General features: G+C 50.8%; 1 protein-coding gene and 1 long non-coding RNA gene across 5 annotated transcripts; one reads left to right on the forward strand and one right to left on the reverse strand.

Moving 5' to 3' along the window:
* Window positions 1–2,087: 2,087 nt before the first annotated feature.
* LOC311598810 lies at window positions 2,088–13,317 on the reverse strand. Of its 2 annotated transcripts, XR_014779678.1 has the most exons (4): window positions 13,226–13,317; window positions 8,464–8,603; window positions 3,323–3,512; window positions 2,088–2,337 (listed from the first exon to the last, which is right to left on the reverse strand). It is a non-coding gene; the product is annotated as an uncharacterized lncRNA (long non-coding RNA). The 2 variants fall into 2 exon arrangements; XR_014779677.1 differs by lacking the exon at window positions 8,464–8,603.
* Window positions 12,883–18,865, forward strand: THY1 (Thy-1 cell surface antigen). 3 transcript variants are annotated; one of them, XM_084784214.1, is made up of 4 exons: window positions 12,883–13,032; window positions 16,104–16,165; window positions 16,705–17,040; window positions 17,613–18,865. In XM_084784214.1, exons 2-4 carry the CDS (start codon window positions 16,129–16,131, stop codon window positions 17,723–17,725), a joined length of 486 nt encoding a protein of 161 aa, XP_084640340.1. In that variant the 5' UTR covers window positions 12,883–13,032; window positions 16,104–16,128; the 3' UTR covers window positions 17,726–18,865. The 3 variants fall into 3 exon arrangements, with proteins under 3 accessions (XP_084640340.1, XP_084640341.1, XP_084640342.1); XM_084784215.1 differs by lacking the exon at window positions 12,883–13,032 and adding an exon at window positions 13,805–13,961; XM_084784216.1 differs by lacking the exon at window positions 12,883–13,032 and adding an exon at window positions 15,265–15,289.
* Window positions 18,866–20,013: the final 1,148 nt, after the last annotated feature.

Below are 20,013 nucleotides of genomic sequence, written 5' to 3' on the forward strand. Positions count from 1 at the left end.
CAGTCAGCAGGAAGTAGTCTAAAGAGCACACCCTTTAGATCACTCCTTCCTAGTTCCTCACTTTGAAATCAAACAAAAAGGGAGGAAGGTTAGCGTGCAGGTGATCCTGATGGCCTGCCCCCAAGAACCTAGCAATTGCTTACTTGGCAATCGTCACTTGAGGCAGCCAGGTGCACCAGATGTGTGTGGCCAAAGGCCGGATGATAGGGCCTGCCTGCCACCCCAGCTCTCTCTCTCTCTCTCTCTCTCTCTCTCTCTCTCTCTCTCTCTCTCTCTCTCTCTGTGTGTGTGTGTGTGTGTGTGTGTGTGTGTGTGTGTGTGTGTGTTTTCAGTGGCTTCTCTCTCCCCTTTTCTGTCCTGAGCATACCCCCACCCCACACCCCACCCCACCCCTCTCTCTGCCCTCACGGCTCTGCTCCCGTCTGCCTGGCTGCCTGCATGTCTACTCAACCACTTCTCCAAGCCCTCCCTCTTCTCGCTTCATGCCAGCTCTGTTGCATAGCGTCATTTCTCAGCGGCATACCTTGGCATGGGCCTGCCATGGTACCCCCTCACCGCATTATGTTTCATAACAATAGGCACAATAACTTCTCGTCTATTACAGTGCTATGATATATTACTTGTACTCGTCTATGCTAAATAATTAACGACACCTTGACTGTAATAAATTGCAGCCATCTTGAAGCAACAGCCTCAGGCTTTCGGCTCCACCCTCTTCTGAAACTTCCCTTGCCATGTTTTCCAATCTCTGTCTTGCCAAATCCTTACCACATACCATTCACCACTTCCTCGCTGGAGCATGCCATTTTTGCAGGTCACTCTGTCTGGGTTCAGTGGCCCTGGCCTTAGACTCTTCGGCTGTTGCTGCCCCCATCAGTGCTCTGTAGGGCCCCAGAGCTCTGTCCGTTTCCAGAGCCACATCAGGTGCCAATTGCCACCTATTTGCAACACCCACTAGATACCTTCGCTCCTCCTTGCTCCACGCACGCACGCACGCACGCACGCACGCACGCGTCTCCAGATTTCCCAAGCTCATCCCAGAACTCATAGCCTTTGCCTCAATGCTGTCTTCTCTTTGTTCTCCCTTCAGAGAAGCTTACTGGAAACCTGAGAGCCCCCCCGCCCCGCCAGGGACCCTCATCAAAAACCTCCCAGGAGTGCCTATGTGGGCTACAGCCTGTGACCAGCTACTCTGAGCCTGCTGCCATTATCCCCCAAGGCAGCCCCTCCCCCCTCAACTGGGTTCCAGCCCTCTGCTCTGATCCCTTTGTCACTCCTGTGTACCCTCCAGCTCTTTCCCATTTATCCATCCCCAGTACATCATCAGATTGTTCCCCTGATTCAGGGCTACCCATAGTTCCCTAATGCTCATTGGAAAGTCTGAAACCTCTGACCTCATCAATGCAGGCTGTGCGGAACGGCTTCCTTCCGCGCACATCTCTAGCGCTGCTCCTCCTCCCATTCTACACCCCAGCCTGCCGCACCCCACTACTCCCCCCCCCCTCAGAATGCAGTGTGGTGCCCCAGACACACTGTGGTCTGTCATTGCTTCCTTGCTTCAGCTCCCTTGAGAATGCTTGTCCATACGCCGCTGCTCTCTCCCAAGCCTTCTTCCACGCTCCTTCTGGCCTTATGTGATGCTTGTACTACACGGTTCATTCTTATTTCTTTTTATGTTTATGCAAAGAGACATCTCCCCAGGCATGGTGGTACACACCTGCACTCCCAGCACTCGGAATTGCCAGGATTTCAAGGCCAGCCTGATTTCTAAGCCAGGCTAGACCTTATGGGAGGCAGTGGAGAAGCAGGGCCTGCTGATAGGTCAGTGGATAAAACACAAGTCTGATGATCTGAGTTCAATGCCCACAACCCATACTGGAAGGAGGGACCCAACTCCTAGAAGTTAGTGCATGCCTGCCCTCATGAAAACCACATACTAATAATAATAATAATAATAATAATAATAATAATAATAATAATAATAATGTCCTCTCAAAAATCAAAAACAAAATTCTTGAAAGCCAGTGTCTGAGATACCTTCCTATTGCAGTGAAAGACACCATGACCAAGCCAACTTTTATAGAAGAGTTTATTTGGCATTTACAGTTTCAGAGAGTGAGTCTATAACCATCATGGCAGGGAGCATGGCAGCAGGCAAGGCAGGCATGGTGCTGGTGAAAGCTCACATCTTGATCCATAAGTAAAAAGCAGGGCATCATGGCATTTGCCTTTAGTCCCAGCATACTTGTGAGGCAGAGACAAGTGGATCTCTGTGAGTTCAAGGCCAGCCTGGTCTACATATGGAGTTCTAGGACAGCAAGGGCTACATGGAGTCATCTTGTCTCAACAAATAAGGAAAACACAAGACAGAGAGAAAGAGAGAGCAAGAGAGACAGAGACAGACAGCACAAACACATAGAGAGAAAGGGGGGGGGGGGAGAGAGAGAGAGATTAGAATGGTGTGGGCTTTTTAAACCTCAAAGCCCAACAATACTTCCCAAATAGTTCCTCCAACCAAACATTACAGGAGCCTATAGGTGCTGTCCTCATTCAAACCACCACATCCAGGTAGAATGGCATATGCCTACAATGCCAGCAATGAAGAAGAAGCTGAGGCAGTAGGATTTCTATGAGTTTGAGAGCAACCTGGGCTACCCTAGTGAATTCCAGTCCACCGTGTGTGTGTTTGTGTCTGTCTGTCTGTCTGCCTGTCTGTCTGTCTGTGTCTGTGTCTGTGTGTGTCTGTATGTGTATATGTGTCTGTCTGTCTGTCTGTGTCTGTGTGTCTTTGTGTGTGTGTGTATCTTTGTGTGTGTGTCTTTGTGCCAGGACCTAGAGCCCTCAAAACACTGTAGTAAAGAAGACAAACATGGACCCTAACCTCAGGGCACGGTCTACCACATGTTCCTCCCCCACAGAAGAAGTCACTTCCTGCCTCCCACCTCCATGCTGAACAGACAACGAGTGTAAAGAACCAGCAGGGTGGGGCAGGATCTATGTGGGCATTCAGTCGCCCCTCCCCTGTGCTTCTCCAGGGGACTCGTTCTAAAGAATATACCCTGCGTGGCTCCCAGCTGCCATGTCCAGACAGGACCTCATTTTTTCTGTCCCCCTCAGCACTTGCTGTCACCCCCATTTTGCTCTGCTTTAATCCTAGGCCTTGCTTATGCTGCTACCTCTGGCTTAAACCCTCTTCCCTCTCCTCTTCTGCTTATTTGCTGCTCCAGCTAGCAAGCAAAGGCAGCAGTCTGTGGGTTAGCAGAGCGGCCCTGGACCAGCTGCAGTGCTCATCTCCGCCCTCATCGAGCCGGGATGCACTCACCACCAGCTGACAGGTGGACCTGCTTGGTGACTGTGGAGGGGTTCATCATCAGGAAGGCCTGTTGGGTGCAGCAGCAGGGCAGGTCTTCCTCCCAAGGCAGTCAGGTGACACTTGTGCATTGTGCTTAAGGAAGACCATCAGCCAAAATGTCTATGGTCAAACCCACACTCAGCGTGGAGAGGGCACAGATCTGGAAGGCCATCAAGGTAGGGATCAGGCATAGTCTGCATAGTCTGCCCTTGGCTGAAACGCCACAAGCCCTTCCCAAAACACCCACTTGGCTCTTGGTCACACCCTCTGGGCTCTTCTTGGTCCTAGCATCTAAGCATCCCTTCCTTCCTCCTACTCCTCTTCTTCCACTTTTCTGGTGTGGTATACGTAAGTGTGTACGGCTTTCATTCACACGTAGAGGCCAAAAGTTGAGTCCCGATGTTGTCCTCAATCGCTCTCAACTTTATTGTTTTCAAAGACTTAATTTACTTGTATTTGTATGTATGCATATATGGGCATTAGCTCCTCTGGAGCTGGAATTGTGGGTGATTGTAAGCAGGCCGGCATGGCTGCTGGGAACTAACTCTAGTCTTCTTTAAGAGTAGCCAAGAGTTTTAACTGCTAAGCCATCTCTCCAGCCACCTCCACCTGTGTTTTGAGACAGAGTCTCTCACTGAAACTTGAGCTCACCATTTGGGCTAGACTGAGCTCCCAGGACCTACCTGTTTCTGTCACCACCACCACCAGCTACCCGCTTCCGTGTTGGAATTATAGGTATACGGCGCCATGCCCAACTTTTGCTTTTGGTTTTTTGTTTTTCTGTGTAGCTTTGGCTGTCCTGAACTTGCTTTGTAGACCAGGCTGGTCTTGAACTCACAGAGATCCACCTTCCTCTACCTCCCTGAGTGCCACCCACCCAGATCACACTCAACTTTTTTATATATTTTATTAATTTATTCATATTACATCTCAATGGTTATCCCATCCCTTGTATCCTCCCATTCCTCCCTCCCTCCCTCCCATTTCCCCCCTACTCCCCTCCCCTATGACTGTGACTGAGGGGGACCTCCTCCCCCTGTATATGCTCATAGGGTATCAAGTCTCTTCTTGGTAGCCTGCTATCCTTCCTCTGAGTGCCACCAAGCCTCCCCATCCAGGGGACGTGGTCAAATATGGGGCAAAGTAGAAGGATCCAGAGGGTCCTAGAAACCTACAAGAAGAACATTATGATAGGCAGATTTGGGCCCAGGGGTCCCGCTCAAACTATGGCACCAGCCAAGGACAATACAGGCAGTAAACGTCAAACGCCTACCCAGATCTAGCCAATGGACAGGACATTCTCCACAGTTGAGTGGAGAGTGGGGTCTGACTTTCACACGAACTCTGGTGACATCCAACATTTTAAATGGGTGCTGTCAATCAAACTCAGGCCCTCCCTTTACTCCCACTAAGCATCTCCCAGACCCTTCTTTCCCTGAGAAAAAGCCCACGTATGCTTCCTGTCCAAAGGAAGTTGAGATCCACTTTGCATTTCTAGTCCTTTGGTGTCCAAATTTCTGCAGCTTTGTCCAATATAATATTCTTTAAATCTAATGGGTTTTCTGTGACTATAACTTTCTCCATGTAGTCCTGGCTGTCCTGGACTTGCTTTGTAGATCAAGCTGACCTCAAACTCATTCAATTCCCCCCTGCCTCTGCCTCTCAAGTGCTGGGATTAAAGATATGCGCCACCACCATCCTCTTAACAAAGGCTCTACAACCACACTCATTTTCTTTTTTTTTTTTTTAACATATTACAACTTATTCAGGTTACATCTAAATGTTATCCCCTCACTTGTATCTTCCTGTTCCCACCCTTCCTCCCTCTTCTGCCCTATTCCCCTCCCTAGACCTCTGACAGAAAGAGACCTCCTCACTAACCATATGACCACAGCATATCAGGCCTCACCTTGATAGCCTATTTCCCCTTCCTCTGTGTGTCACTGGCATCCCCACCAAGGGAAAGTGATCAAATGGGGGGCACCAGAGTTCATGTCAGAAGCAGTCCCTGATTGCCCCACAACCACACTCTTGACTTAATCTTTTATTTAGGCCATTCTCTTACTTTAAGAATCCATTCAAAAAAATTTAAAAAAAAAGAAAAAAAGAATCCATTCCATCACAAACTAAGAAAGAGGACTGGTTTATTTTCCAAGCACAAATGGGGAAGGACTTCTTGGCTAGTGCCTCCCTCCTTACAATAGTCAACCAGGTAGCAGCATCCAAATGACACTTTCAGTGTTCTTTCTAGATCCCTTGAGCCAAACTCACAACTTCATTAAAGTACTATCTTGTCCAGGCAGTGGTGGCACACACATTTAATCCCAGGACTCAGGAGGCAGAGGCAGGGGGATCTTTGAGCTCAAGACCAGCTTGGTCTATGGAGCACGTTGTAGGACAGTCAAGGCTACACAGAGAAACCCTGTCTTGGAAGACAGAGAGGGAAGAAGGGAGAGATAGAGAAATAGGAGGAAGAGGAGGAGGAGGAGGAAGAGAAGAAGAAGGAGAAGAAGAAGAAGAAAGAAGAAGAAGAAGAAAGAAGAAGAAGAAGAAGAAGAAGAAGAAGAAGAAGAAGAAAATTGAGGATGCAAGGAAGCATGGACTATAAATTGATTTCAAGGCCAGTCTGGTGGTTTGAATGAAAATGGCCCCTCAAGATCCATAGGGAGTGGCACTATTAGGAGGTGTGGCCTTGTTGGATTAGGTGTGGCCTTGTTAGAGGAAGTAGGTCACTGGGGGTGGGCTTTGAGGTTTCAAAAACCCAAGCCAGGCCTTGTGACGCTCTCTTCCTGCTGCCTGTGGATCCAGATGTAAAACTCTCAGCTACCTCTTTAGCACCATATCTGCTTCATGCTGCCAAGCCCCTGCCATGACAATAAAGGACTAAACCTTTAAAGTGGCAAGCCAGCCCCAATAAAATGTTTTCCTTTATAAGAGTTGCCATGGTCACAGTGTCTCTTCACAGCAATATTACTGCTGTTGTGAAAAACCTTGACCGAAAGCAATCTGGGGAGGAGAGAGGTTTTTCCCCCCACACAGTTCCATGTAACTGCCCATCTTCAAAGGCACTGAGGGTGGGAACTCAAAGTAGGGACCTGGAGGCAGGAGCTGATACAGAGGCCATGGAGAGGTGCTGCTTACTAGCTTGCTCCCCATAGCTTTTTCAGCCTGCTTTCTTATATAACCCAGGACCACCAGCCTAGGACACCAACCACTAACTAAGAAAATGTCCTGGGCTGGAGAGATGGCTCAGAGGATAAGAGCACTGACTGCTCTTCCAGAGGTTCTGAGTTCCCAGCAACCACATGGTGGCTCACAACCAACTACAATATGATCTGATGCCCTCTTCTGGCCTGCAGGTGTACATGCAGGCAGAGCACTGTATACATAATAATAAATAAATAAATCTTTTAAAAGAAAGAAAGAAAGAAAGAAAGAAGGAGTCCTACAGGCTTGCCTATGGCCTGATTTTATGGAGGCATTTTCTCAATCAAGGTTCCCCTCTTCTCTGATGACTTCAGCTTGTGAGAAGTTGAGTTAAAACTAGCCAGCACCACCAGCCTGAACATCACAGTTGAGAAGGGGGGGGGGGGGGGAGTGGCTAGTGAGGTGGGTCATTGGGTCAAGATGCTTGCCATAAAGCTTGATGAATGACCTGAGCTCAGTCCCTGGGTTCCACATGGTAGAAGGAGAGAATCAACTCCTGTAATTGTCCTGTGACCTCCACACATGGGCCATGGCAGGCAAAAGGACATATGCAAGCACACAATAAAAGATAAAAATAAATAAATATAAAAATATAAAAATAATCTTGTCTTAGTCACTACTCTATTCCTGTGAAGAGACATCATGGCCAAAGTGACTCTTACAACAGAAAGCATTAACTGGGGCCGACTTGCAGTTTCTGAGGTTTAGTCCATTACCATCATGGCAGGGAGTGTGGCAGCACGCAGGCAGACACGGTGCTGGCAAAAGAGCCGGAAGTCGTACGTCTAGATCCACAGGCAGCAAGAAGAGAGAACGACCAGGCCTAGCTTGGGCTTCTGAAACCTCAAAGCCGAACCCTAGTGACACACTTCCTCCAACAAAGCCATACGTTCTAACTAATCCTTCTCCAGTAGTGTCACTCCTTGATGGCCAAGCACTCAACTATATGAGCCTATCAGGGCCATTCCTGTTCAAGCCACCACATACTTAAGTAAAAGGGGGTTTGTTGTTGTTGGTTTTTTTGTTGTTTTGGTTTTGGTTTAGCAAAAAAACGAAGAACTAGAAGAAAAGAGACATGTTTATCTCACAGTTTTGGAATACAAAGTGCAAGACTGTGTCCCATCTGGTCAGCATCTGGTAAGACCCTCCCTTCCAGCTGTTTCTGGGAGAGCTCACACAGAAGTGGAAGCAAGAATGAGGTGAGACCAACCCAGGCCCTCATAATCCACTCACAAAGATGGAGCCCCTGTGGCCTAATTACCTTCCACCAAGCCCCACAGCTTCATACCATTATTCTGGGGACCAAACTTCTAGCATGAGTGGGGAGGTGGAGGTTAGGGGGCGGGGGGGGGGGGGGGAGAGGGCCAGACACTCACACATATCTGAACCACAACAGGAATATCTCTTATCTTTTAAGTCACCACACCCAATGTTTTTTACCAACTGTGCAAACCACCACCTAGCACAAGCACTCTCGTTCCAGCTGTTGTGTGACCTCCTTAGTAAGAAAGCTTGGGACCATTCAGGGTAGCAACCGAACAGGCACGTGTTTCCCATGTGAGCACCAGGAGAGAATGATCCAGCAAACCAGGTAGAAGATACATGATGTGGTGGTTTGAATAGGTTTGTTGCCCACCCCCACCCCTTACCCGCCCCCCCCCCATAGACTCATGTGTTTGAATGCTTGGCCCACAGAGAGTGGCTCTAATAGGAGGTGTGACCTTGTTGGAGAGAGACTGTCATTGTCGGGGTGAGCTTTGAGGTTTCCTATGCTCATGCTCGGAGGACAGCCTCCTCCTGGCTGCCTGCAGATCAACATGTAGACGTCTCGGCTCCTCCAGCACCAAGTCTGCCCGCAGGCTGCCATTCTTCACGCCGTGACAATAATGAACTAAACCTCTGACCTGTAAGCCAGCCTTGATTAAATGCCGTCCTTTATATGTTGGTTACATTGTCTCTTCATAACAATGAAACTCTGAGATCCATGGCTTCCTAATATTCCTGTTCAGGAATCTCTTGGCGTAGCTTCTGCATGACCTGTTGACTGAAGAGGACACAGGGCTGTGGTGGTGAACACTGTATGCTCAGCACTTGGGAGGTACAGACAAGATGGTAAGAATTTCAAGGTCATTCTCTCCTCCCTCTCCCTCTCCCCCTCCTCCTTCCCCTCCCTCTCCCTCTCCCCCTTCCTCTCTCCCTCCCTCTCCCCTTCCCTCTCTTCTCCCTCTCCCTCTCCCTCTCCCTCTATACAGGGCCTTTCTATGTCCAGACTTCATTTCTTTTCTATATACTTTATTTTGTGTTCACTAGTGTTTGCCTGCATGTATGTCTGTGTGAACGTGTCAGACGCTTTGAAACAGTAGTTACAGACAGTTGTGAGCTGCCATGTGGATGCTGGAGATTGAACCCTGGGTCCACTGGAAGTGCAGCCAGTGCTCTTAACCACTGAGCCATCTCTCCAGCTGCTCTCCAGAGCTCATTTCTTAATTAAGAAATATACAAGAATTTGCACCTAGATTTTAGAATCAACATGGGTCGGTCTGGGGTTGTTTATTGTTTTAAGAGATTATTATGTTTTCATTCTTTTTTGTGTTTTTTTTTCTTTTTTGAGACAAGATCCCATGTATTCCAGGCTGGCTTCAAGATCTCTATTCAGGAAAACATGGCCTTGAACTCCTGATCCTCCTGCCTCCAATTCCTGGGTTCTGGGATTACAGACATGTAGCACCATACCTCATTTTGGGGTGCTAAGTATTAACCCCTGAGCTTTATGCATGCTGGGTACACATTCCACCCACCAGGCTACAACCCCACCCTCCAGTCTAGCGTACATTGAGTCACTTGCAATCACACATACTTTTGCAGTCATAAATATACAAAAAGCTCATCGCCTATGAACTGTCTGAGCTGTGCAGTCCCACGGGTGATCTGTGGTCAGTCCTCCACACATCTACCTCAGACTTCTTCACACAGGAACTAATTTCCAAGAAATCAGCTGCCAACACAAAAGCAGTGTTTATTCATCTGTTTGCATCGCGTGCGCGCACGTGCGCACGCACACACACACACACACACACACACACACACACACACACAAATAGCCAACTGGCCAAAACGTGTCCATGGCCACCCCCAGAATTGACATAGATGCTGAAGGCTTGATTCCTTGGGGCCTACTAATGTGGCAATCTACCACCCATGAACAACTCTGATTCATCTTTGAAGACACAGTGCCTACCGCCTGCTCTGACCTCCTCAGGAGGAAGAAAGCAGATGGAGGACTCTGTCAGTGCTCTGATAACATCTACAAACATGTGGTGAGCTGAATGAAAATGGCCCCCCACAGACTCATCAGAAGTGGCATTATAGGAGGTGTGGCCTTGTCGGAGTAGGTGTGGCCTTGTTAAAGGAAGTATGTCACTGAAGGGCAGGCTTTGAGGTCGCAGAGGCTCAAGCCAGGCCCAGTAGCTCACTCTCTCTTCCTGCTGCCTGTGGATCCAGATGTAGAACTCTCAGCTACTCCACCAGCACCATGTCTGCCTGCATGCCGCCATGATTCCTGATGATGATAATGGACCAAACCTCTGAACTGTAAGGCAGCCCCAATGAAATGTTTTCCTTTCTAAGTGTTGCTGTGGTCATGGTGTCTCATCTCAGCAATAGAAACCCTGAGACAAAAAAAAAAATACATCCTACATGATCATATTTATATGACTATAAAGAGTGACTGCCCCAGGTTGTTCTAAAGAAAAGTTTTGTTTGTTTGTTTGTTTGATCTTGAGTTTACTATCCATGTTTCGCAAGCTGGAGTTACAGGAAAGAAAGAAAGGAGAGGGGTCCAGGTGACCAAGAAGGGACTATCTTACCTTGACTTCCACCTTCCAGCTTCCGATTTGTCTGCTAGTAAATATATGTTTCTCAGTCTCCCCCAGTTCCCCATCCATTACCCCTTCCCAGATGCCAGAGTGTCTTCTTTGAGCCTTTGATTCTGTCCAACTGGAGAAGTTGCTCCAGCAGACAGAGTTCTGAGCTCTTAACAGGCCATGCTCCCCTCCCCTTCCTGAAGACAGAACGCCTGGGGACCCAGAAAGTAGGCCAGGGCCTGGAAACCTTCGCAAAGTAGTACAGCTGAGCCTCCGATGGGCCTGCAGGGTAGCATCCAGGGCCTCAGCCAGCCGGAGCCCTGACACCTGCAGCTAACAGCCCTCTGAGTAGCCCATGTCCTGCCCCCAAAATAAGAGAGCCAACCAGCTCCAGCCCCAAGCTCTGGGAGGAAAAAGTCCCAAAACAAAAGCAACCATACTCTGATAGGAAAGATCCCCAGGACCCAACCCGAAAGCCACTAAGCCAGAAGGAGCACGTGTCAGTCCAGGGGCAGGAGAATATAGTGTGTGTGTGTGTGTGTGTGTGTGTGTGTGTGTGTGTGTGTGTGTAATGAAAAGAGAAGGAGGTGGAATGAGTGAGAAAGAATGGCTTATGGGGGTGAGGAGCTGAGGCCAGAGCACTAGGAGCCGGAGAACGCCCCCTACAAAACAGGAGGGCTGGGTGGGTTCATCTGTGAGTCTTCAAGGCCCCTGTTCCTCAGCCCACAGTCTCTGAGGAGCTTTACATAACGACTCCAGCAGTGCGGTGGCTTACCAGAAAGATAGCCTCCGCTCCTGTTAGAATGTCTCGTCATCACAAGCCCTGGAAACCACCCAGCCCTCCAAGCGAGGCCACTGAAATTGCATCTGCAGGCCCAGGGATGGCTTCCAAGAGTGCCATTACCATATTGAAAACTGCAGCGATGGTGCCAGGGCCAACTTCTAAGAAGAAATAGGAGAGTGAGCAGGCAGATTGCTGAGAGGCAAGAGCCAGGCCACAAGACATCCCAACCAGAATTCAGAGACCAGGAATAAAACTAGCCCTTTAAAAGCAGATATAGAGACCAGCAAGATGGCTTGGTGGGTGAAGGTACTTGCCAGCAAACCTGACAACCTGGGTTCAGTCCCCATGAACCACATGGTAGGAGGGAACAGACTGAAAAGTCTCTTCTGGCCTACAAATATGGCGAACACACACACACACACACACACACACACACACACACACACACATTCCCTATCTATCTATCTATCCATCTATAGTTTCATGAAAATAATAATATATAAACAAATAAACCATTAACACTAGGTTTTAGAAAGAGCCTTTTGGCCGGGCAGTGGTGGCGCACACCTTTAATCCCAGCACTCAGGAAGCAGAGGCAGGTGGATGGCTGTGAGTTCCAGGCCAGCCTGGTCTACAAAGCAAGTCCAGGACAGCCAAGGCTACACAGAGAAACCCTGTCTCCAAAAAACCACACACACAAAAAAAGAGCCTTTTGTTGACATCAAGTCCATGGTGTAGAGAGGGTGTCCCTGAAGATCAGAAACTGAGTCTCAGCCTTTCCAGTTAGTTAGCTGAAGGGAACAGAGTGGCGGCTGGGTGGGGGTGGGGGCGGGGGCGGGGGGAGGAGGTGGGGTTCCAGAGTCCTACAATTGGTCCACCTGGACGCTCACCAGCCACGAAGTAACAAGGAGTGGTGGCGGCTAGGATGCGTCTGTTGGGATCAGAGTGGGGATATAACGTGACTATGGAGGTAATGCTCCCAGCAATGCTTGGTAGAAGGCAACACTCTTTGCCTTGTCTGAAGACCATCTTGTACTCAGGGAAGCAAGAGCATTCTCCGTGGCTGGGACAGGAAATGCAATTTCGCTGGGTAGTGCTGGCGCAAGGGCAGGTAGGTGTGTCTCCTCCCTGACAGCCACAACTACACAGAGAAACCCTCTCTCGGAAAAACCCGAGATGGGGTGGGGTGGGGGCGGAAAGCACAGTTTCCCTGCAAACTAAGCGTTCTGATGTTCTGCGTACTTGTTCTGGGGCCTAGGAAGCAGAGAGGGGCCAGGAAAGTGCATCCCTTACTTTGCTTCCAAAGGGCTGCTACAGCATGGAAAACAACCAACCAATTTCCTCTGCTGAAAGACCGGGGCTCCAAAGCCAAAATCTGTAACAGGAGGCTCAAGAGCAAGGCTTCAGCCTAGATGGAAAGGAAGGTGGAAGCTGGCGGCCTCTCTAGCAAAGAAAGGGTTACAGCTTTAAAAGGAGAGCAAGCGTCTCGGAGTGTGAGAAGGAGGCTACCCCACCTTGATCCTCGGGGTGGGGGGGGGGGGGGCCAAACCGTTCTTTCCCTAGGCAAGCCAGCCCAACCATAGGACTGAGGGTGCCTCTCCAGCAAGCTACCTTCCGTTACCCAAACGCGACACCTCCTGCTAGCCCTCGCCCGCCACCCATCCCCCTCCATCCTTTTCCCTCAACCTCTGATTGGCTGAATCCCGAGGCCCGTCCCCACTTCCCCCTCTACCCCCCACCCCCAGTGAAAACTGCGGGCTTCTAGCAGGGTGCAGTAACTGGAGGCGGTGGTGCATCCGGAGGAGGCTACAGCTACCGGAATCCAGGTGAGAGCATGAGCCAAGAGGGACCCCCGCACTCAGGGACAGCCCCAGGGCAAGGGTTCAAGCTTTTCCCCCAGCTGCAGATTTGGGGGAAAATACCAGGGTATTTCTCTATCGGGTCCCGGGAACTAGGGGAGGGACCTGCATTCCAGGCCGGGGCGGGAGTGGAAGACCGTGCAGGGTCGCGGGCTTTTACCTGCTGGTGGGCTCTTTCTGAGACTGGATGCCAGAGGAAATCCGTGAGTAAGAACACCGAGGACAGCCCTTGGTTCTGCCCTCCACCCAGAGGTCGGTCCCTTAAGTATCTTCCCACTCTGCACCTCCTCCCTTAACGGCCGGGGAGTCTGCGGTCAGATTCTTGGCTTGAGAGGGAAGGCGAGGCGGGAACCGCGGTGGAGAGATGGGAATGGAGACAAAAAACAGACTTCTAGGGAGACAGGCATCATCGAACAGCTTATTTAATTGGGGGGAGGGGGGACAAAGGCTGTTTAACCTTTGGGGGGTTGTAGAGGAAGAGGCTTTCGGGGTGAGTGTACATCATTGGCTGAGGCTAAGGTGCTGCTAACGCTGTATTTTCATGAAAAGGAATTCCAGGTGCTTGTTGGACATGCCTTTATAAGGAAGTTTAACCTGTAACCAGACCACCAGGCTAAGTGACAGAGGTCGGGGCAGAAAGGACTTGCAGGCCGGGGGGGGGGGGGGGGGCGGGGAAGGGAGTGGTCCTTTCACCTACGGCTCACCAGATGAGTTTCCGGTGTTGGACACCATTCCATCTAACCGGCTCCTCCCGGTTCCACAGTACCTCTGCCCCACACCCAAACTCAGCCAGCTAGGATAGGTGGATGGTGCGAATAGAGGGTGAAGGCGGGTGGCAAGCTGGAGGGAGTCTCCGCCGGGTGACCTCGAGGCTGGCTGGGTGCGGGGCACCGCAGGTAAGGAAACCGCAGTGCTGCGGGTGGAAACTGGGTGACAGGCTCGGGGGGTGGGGAGCTAGATAGGATGCGAGCGGGGAAGGGGAACTTCAATTGGTAAAGGATTGAAAAAAGGAAATGTCATCAGGGTGGGGTCAGCCAGGCGGGGCCTCAGGGGAAGGGCGCAGAGTTCGGCTTGGGTGTAGGCTTCGGAATTCGGGGCTGCTGCGGCGGCGGCGGCGGCGGCGGAGGCGGCTCTGCCAGCTCACTCTAGCCTTCCATCAAATTCTGTTGGACTTCTCCAGCCCCAGCCCAGCCCCATTTCTTTCCTCAGGGGTTCCCTCTTCCCCTACTGAATCCTAAGCCCTCACTCCACAGCCCAGTGTTCTCAGATCCAAGCCTTTTGCTGCCCTCGGGAGGTGGAGGCAGAAGAGTTGAGATCAACTTGGACCACATCGAGGATTCCAAACTCACCAGGGCTTCTTAAGGAGACTTTGTCTCTAAAATAACTAGTCCCCTTTCTCCACCACAGAGCCTTGGATCCGGCTCCAGGCTGCAGCTCCTCCCCAGGCTGTGATGACATTAACTATCATAACCCATCCCCCCACCCACCCACCCTAGTCTCTTTCCCCACAGACCTTGGACTGGGAGAGTGCTCAGCTGTTAGTAGCCTAGGTGGAGCCCTTGAACTCTAGTAGACTGTGCCTCTCTTGGGCAAGAACCGAGCTGGGGCGCTGTGGAGAAAGCAGAAACCCGGTGCCCGATAGCTATGAACACTGGACCAGCAAATTACCACCCCAGGAACCCTCATGAGCTGGCCATTTGCAAACATCTCTAGCATATGTGCAATCAGAGCACAATGGCTTCTCAGTCCTGTGTCCTGTACAAGGCCTCTGTGGCACCTCAGCGAGACCATGCCTGACTATGGGGCATCGTGCCCGATGTTTATCAGTTTTTAAAAAATATTTTAAATATTTATTATTTATACAGTATTCTGCCCACGTGTATGCCTGCGCACCAGAAGAAGGCACCAGATCTCATTATAGATGGTTGTGAGCCGTCATACGGTTGCTGGGAATTGAACTCAGGACCTTTGAAAGAACAGACGATGTGCTTAACCTCTGAGCCATCTCTCCAGCCCGTTTATCAGTTTTCTTAAACCCCATCACCATCCTATTTGTGTGTAAGGTTCAGAAAGCCTCATTTATTCAGTAATTATCTTTTGTTGAGGTGGGACAGAGTTCAAGGACATCCTGTGCTACATTGGGAGATACAGTCTCAATAAAATAATAGGCCAAGTGGAGGCACCATACCTACAAGCCCAGCACTCAGGAGACTGGGGCTATTTGGTAAGTTTGAGGCCAGCTCAAGGTCTGTAGTGAGACCCTATCAATATATAAGTATTTGCATATCTACTATATGCTAGGTCTGACGTGGATATTAGGGACCCCCTTCTAAACAAGAACTCGTGCCTGATGGAGGGTTTGTTTGTTTGTTTGTTTGTTTGTTTGTTTGTTTAATGGGTAGGAAAGTTTCCATTTGGGAAGACTCAGTCCTAGAGAGCAGCTGCACAGTAATGTGACTGAGCCAAACACTCCTGAAGCATACAGTCAAACCGATTAGGACATTAAAAGTTATATGTAGCTTACCAAATTTTTAAAAAATGGGTTTTTTGTTTGTTTGTTTGTTTTTTAAGACAAGGCCTCTCTGTGTAGCTCTTGTTGTCCTAGAACTCACTCTGTAGCCTGGGTTGGCTCCAAGCTCAGACATCTGCCTGCCTCTGCCTCCTGAGTACTGAGATTAAAAGTGTGCACCTCTGCCACCACCCTGCAAATTAAAAATTTAAATGTAGGCAATCCTTGCCCCATAGGTGTTAAGTCCCACAGAAAAGTGATGAAGTCACCCAGCAGGGAAGTACCCCAGGGACAGCACAGACACACCATCCCAGGACATTTGTTCCTTTCTCCCTGGCTTTCTCTGAGTGGCAAAAGGGCCTTAGGCGTCATCACCTACAAAAAGAAGTAGGTAAACAGAAGGGCCAGGGTGTCCGTCATGTTCTCCATGAGCCTCAAGCCCTGACGGTAAATGTGGACCCACTTGTCTCATCTTTTGACTGACACACAGCTTTTCTCCCTCTCCCACCCCCCCACCCCCCAACCCTAGAGTCCAGGGCTGAACTCTTGGCACCATGAACCCAGCCATCGGAATCGCTCTCCTGCTTTCAGGTACTGGGCAAGGGTCAGGACTGGCATTCCGGGGCATCAGGCTTCCTGCCATTAGGGGAAGTGGCCTCTTTGCCATAGTCTCAGGAGCACAGGGGGCTGGGGCGGGACACTCAACCTCGCTGATCTCCTGCTTGTGGTGGTCTTTGGCATATTGGAAATGCCATATGGGAACTAAGAACTCCTCTTGCCGGGTGGTGGTGGGGAGCACCTTTACTCCCAGCACTCAGAAGGCAGAGACAAATGGATCTCTGAGTTCGAGGCCAGCCTGGTCTAAAGAGCAAGTTCCAGAACAGCCAGGGATGTTGTCGAGACAGAGAACCCCAGGCTCAAAAAAACAAAACACTTCTTGTGGGGCCCAGAGCCTCAGTAGATTAGAGATGGAAGTTGGGGTGTAGGGGTGGTAGGACATCCCACCAATACCCCAGGGAGGTGAGTACAAACCCCACATCCTCCCGGGCCAGGCCAAAGCCACTCTTCCTGCAGGTGGGAGGCCCCTGCTCTGTACCTCCCCCAATTCAGAGAAGGCACTGCTGTGCCAGTCTTGCAGGTGTCCCAAGGGCAGAAGGTGACCAGCCTGACAGCCTGCCTGGTGAACCAGAACCTTCGCCTAGACTGCCGCCATGAAAACAACAGCAACGTGCCCTTCCAGCACGAATTCAGCCTGACCCGAGAAAAGAAGAAGCACGTGCTGTCAGGCACCCTTGGGGTTCCCGAGCACGCTTACCGCTCCCGGGTCCAAGTGTCCAACCAGCCCAACATCAAGGTCCTCACCTTAGCCAACTTCACCCACAAGGATGAGGGCATCTACAGGTGTGAGCTGCAAGCCCCTACCCAGCCTCCCACGACCTCCTTTCAAAATATCTCTGTGCTCAGAGGTGAGACTGGTCCCCCGGAAAGATAAAATGGCTGGGTTAGGTAGGCTGGGGTTAGCCAATCTGCCTACAAAAACAATAGGCCAGAGAGGTGAGGAGCCCTATAGCCTTGTCATGTTCCCCTAACTGCTCCCTGGTGCCCTAGGAAACCACTGCCCTCAGTGTGAGTGGGGAAAGATGAGGGGCCAGCTAGGCAGGGCCTTGTAGTAGAAACTTTACTCCGTTCAAAGAGCTTCAGAAACTGAAAGTGGCAAAGGTGGTGGTGGTGGTGGTGGTGGTGGTGGTGGTGGTTGTTCTGTTAAGATATCAAAGTCCGGGTCCCAGGCCAGGCGTGGTGGCGCACGCCTTTAATCCCAGCACTCGGGAGGCGGAGGCAGGCGGATCTCTGTGAGTTCAAGGCCAGCCTGGTCTACAAAGCGAGTCTAGGACAGCCAAGACTACACAGAGAAACACTGTCTTGAAAAAACAAAAACAAAAGTCCCAGTCCCCTTAAAGGATAAACACCTGGCGTTCCTCTTTGCCTGCCTGAGTACGGGTTTCCCTTCTGCCCCTTATCTCCCCTTCTCTCTCCACAGACAAGCTGGTGAGGTGTGGCGGCATAAGCCTGTTGCTTCAGAACACCTCGTGGCTGCTGCTGCTCCTGCTTTCACTCCCCCTCCTCCAAGCCATGGATTTCTGTTCTCTGTGACTGGGTGGGCCCAGCAAGAAACAGGAAACCTCCAGGCCCAGTACAGAGTTCCTGCTTCTCCGCGTCAACTGACTCCTTCCCCCAGACCCTCAAATATCTCAAAAATGGGGGAGAAACAGGGACCTTGTCCCTCCTAAGGAACCCCAGTGCTGCATGTAATCGCCACCCACCTCTGCCACTTCCACCTTCTCCGCTCCTCACTGGCTGCCATTTTGTACTCTTTACTCCACGGTCGCTTCTGCTTCTGTCTGTTTATTTTAGAGTTTATCCTTCCTTTTCTCCGAGCATTTCTAACAAGGGAAGCCAGGATTTGGGGACCTGGTGGAGCATAAGGGCGTGTGATGGGTAGGCAGGATATATTGGTCCCCGTGGGGAGTTAGTTCCTCCTTGCCAACCAAACCAGATGCCTGAAAGATACATGGATGGAGGCGTCGGAGAGTGTTTGTGCCTGGTACGCCCAGTGGGCAGAGAGGGGATCCTCAAGATATCAGGGCACTGCTGAGCCTCAGCGGCCCATCAAATGAAGATGAGAACTTCTCAGCCACCACATACAAGCCCCCTCCTATCACTGAACAAGTCCCCTGGGGTCTCGAGCCAGGGTACACTCGGTAAAGATGCAGGCTCAGCTAGGGAATGTTGACGGAAAGGGTAGGAGATTGGGGGGGGGGCGGGGTCATCACCCCTCCTTGAAAACACTTGAGCCTGCTGTCTCCAACTCCCACTACCTGTAATGAAAAAGGGGGCAAAGGAAGACAGGCCCCCTCCTTTGCTCCCCAAGAGCCAGAACTCGGACCACAGGATCTAAGGCAGTGGAGGACGGGGGTCCTAGAGCCGCTCAGCTGGCCCCAGCTCACTAAGGGAGATCATTGTTTCTGTGCCAGCCCCTCTTGCTGTCCCTGATCCCGCCCCCCACCCACCCCCAGACAACCAGAGTCTTGCAACCTGCCTCTTCCAGGACCTCTTAGTGTCAGGCAGAGTGAGACCCAGCGTGCCCACTTTTGGGAAGACCGTTCTTCCAAACACTTTCTTTTTCCCACAGGCGACTCTGCCTGTCCTGTCAACCACGTGTAATTGCCACCACAGCTTACAGCATCTCTCTTGAGGAAAAAGAAATTTGCCCAATAAAACTAAGCCTCTGGAGTCTCTGCTCTGTTCTTCCCAAGGTCCTCAGCCTGGATGGCTTGGCTGGGGGGTGCTTCTGTGTGCAGAGGATGTCCCAGCCCTTCCTGTCCCCTTGCCTTCTGTCTCCGACATTCTGCAGCCCTGTATGCTGGGCTTCTCCTGAGAGTGACTCTAACATGAGATCTGTGCCCGAATTGATGGATGTTCTCTCTGCTGACTCATCTGGGGCCAGCCATGCGTCCACCGCCAACACGTGAGCCCAGCCACACAGCCCTGGCTCATGAAGTGCCAGGGAGTTTGTGCTGAGATAAGCACCCCACCTTTTGTTCCCAGCTCTAGTTCTGCAGAAATGCAGTCTTAAGTCCTGTGTGCTGAGAAGGCGAGCCCTGGAGCCCTGGAGCAGGGACAGGTGGGGGTGGGGCATCAGGCTGCGGTAGGCTCTCCCCTCCTCGGGAGTGGAAACATGGGTCCTCCTCAAAAAGTAATGAGTAAAAATGTGAACAGGCACCACAGGCCATCCTGGATACAGAGAACACAGGATGGTAATGGGTTCCACCTGCCCGACCCCACATTGACAGGCAGAATGGGGAAGGAGGCTGAATCACCTGGTATTTAACGTTTTTTCCCTAGCACTCAGGAGGCTGTGAGTTCGAGGCCAGCCTGGTCTACAAAGCAAGTCCAGGACAGTCAAGGCTGACACAGAGAGGCCCTGTCTCGAAAAACCAAAAAAGAAAATAATTATTAATTAATTAATTAATACCACTAGCTCCCAGTCTTCCGGCCCTTGCGCTGGCCTCTCTTCTGACCATGCCTGAAGAAGGCAGGAGAAGGCACCCATCACAGACCATGTGCCTAACAGTCACCTGGCAGGTGCATGCAGCCAAGCCTGAGCTATCCAGGGAAGGGACACTGTCAAGAGCCAGGCTCCCTGCTCAGCAATTCCTTGGAGCTACAAGGGTCAAGCCAGAGAAGTCTGTAAGGAAACCTTTGCAGCGAAAGGAGTGACTAAACACCAGGCAATTTTGGGAAGCCCCACCCATAGAGCAATGAGCGGTCAAATTCATATGTTTTTCTGGAAAGAATTGAGAGGCCAGATAGGAAGCCTCAAGTGAGAGGTCAGTGTGAGGCCCTGGTTCCTGGTGCTCCTCCTGTAGCCTTTGTCACAC

The sequence above is a fragment of the Acomys minous genome (assembly GCF_964271855.1).
Source record: "Acomys minous genome assembly, chromosome: 5".
In the NCBI taxonomy this organism is placed as follows: Eukaryota; Metazoa; Chordata; class Mammalia; order Rodentia; family Muridae; genus Acomys; species Acomys minous.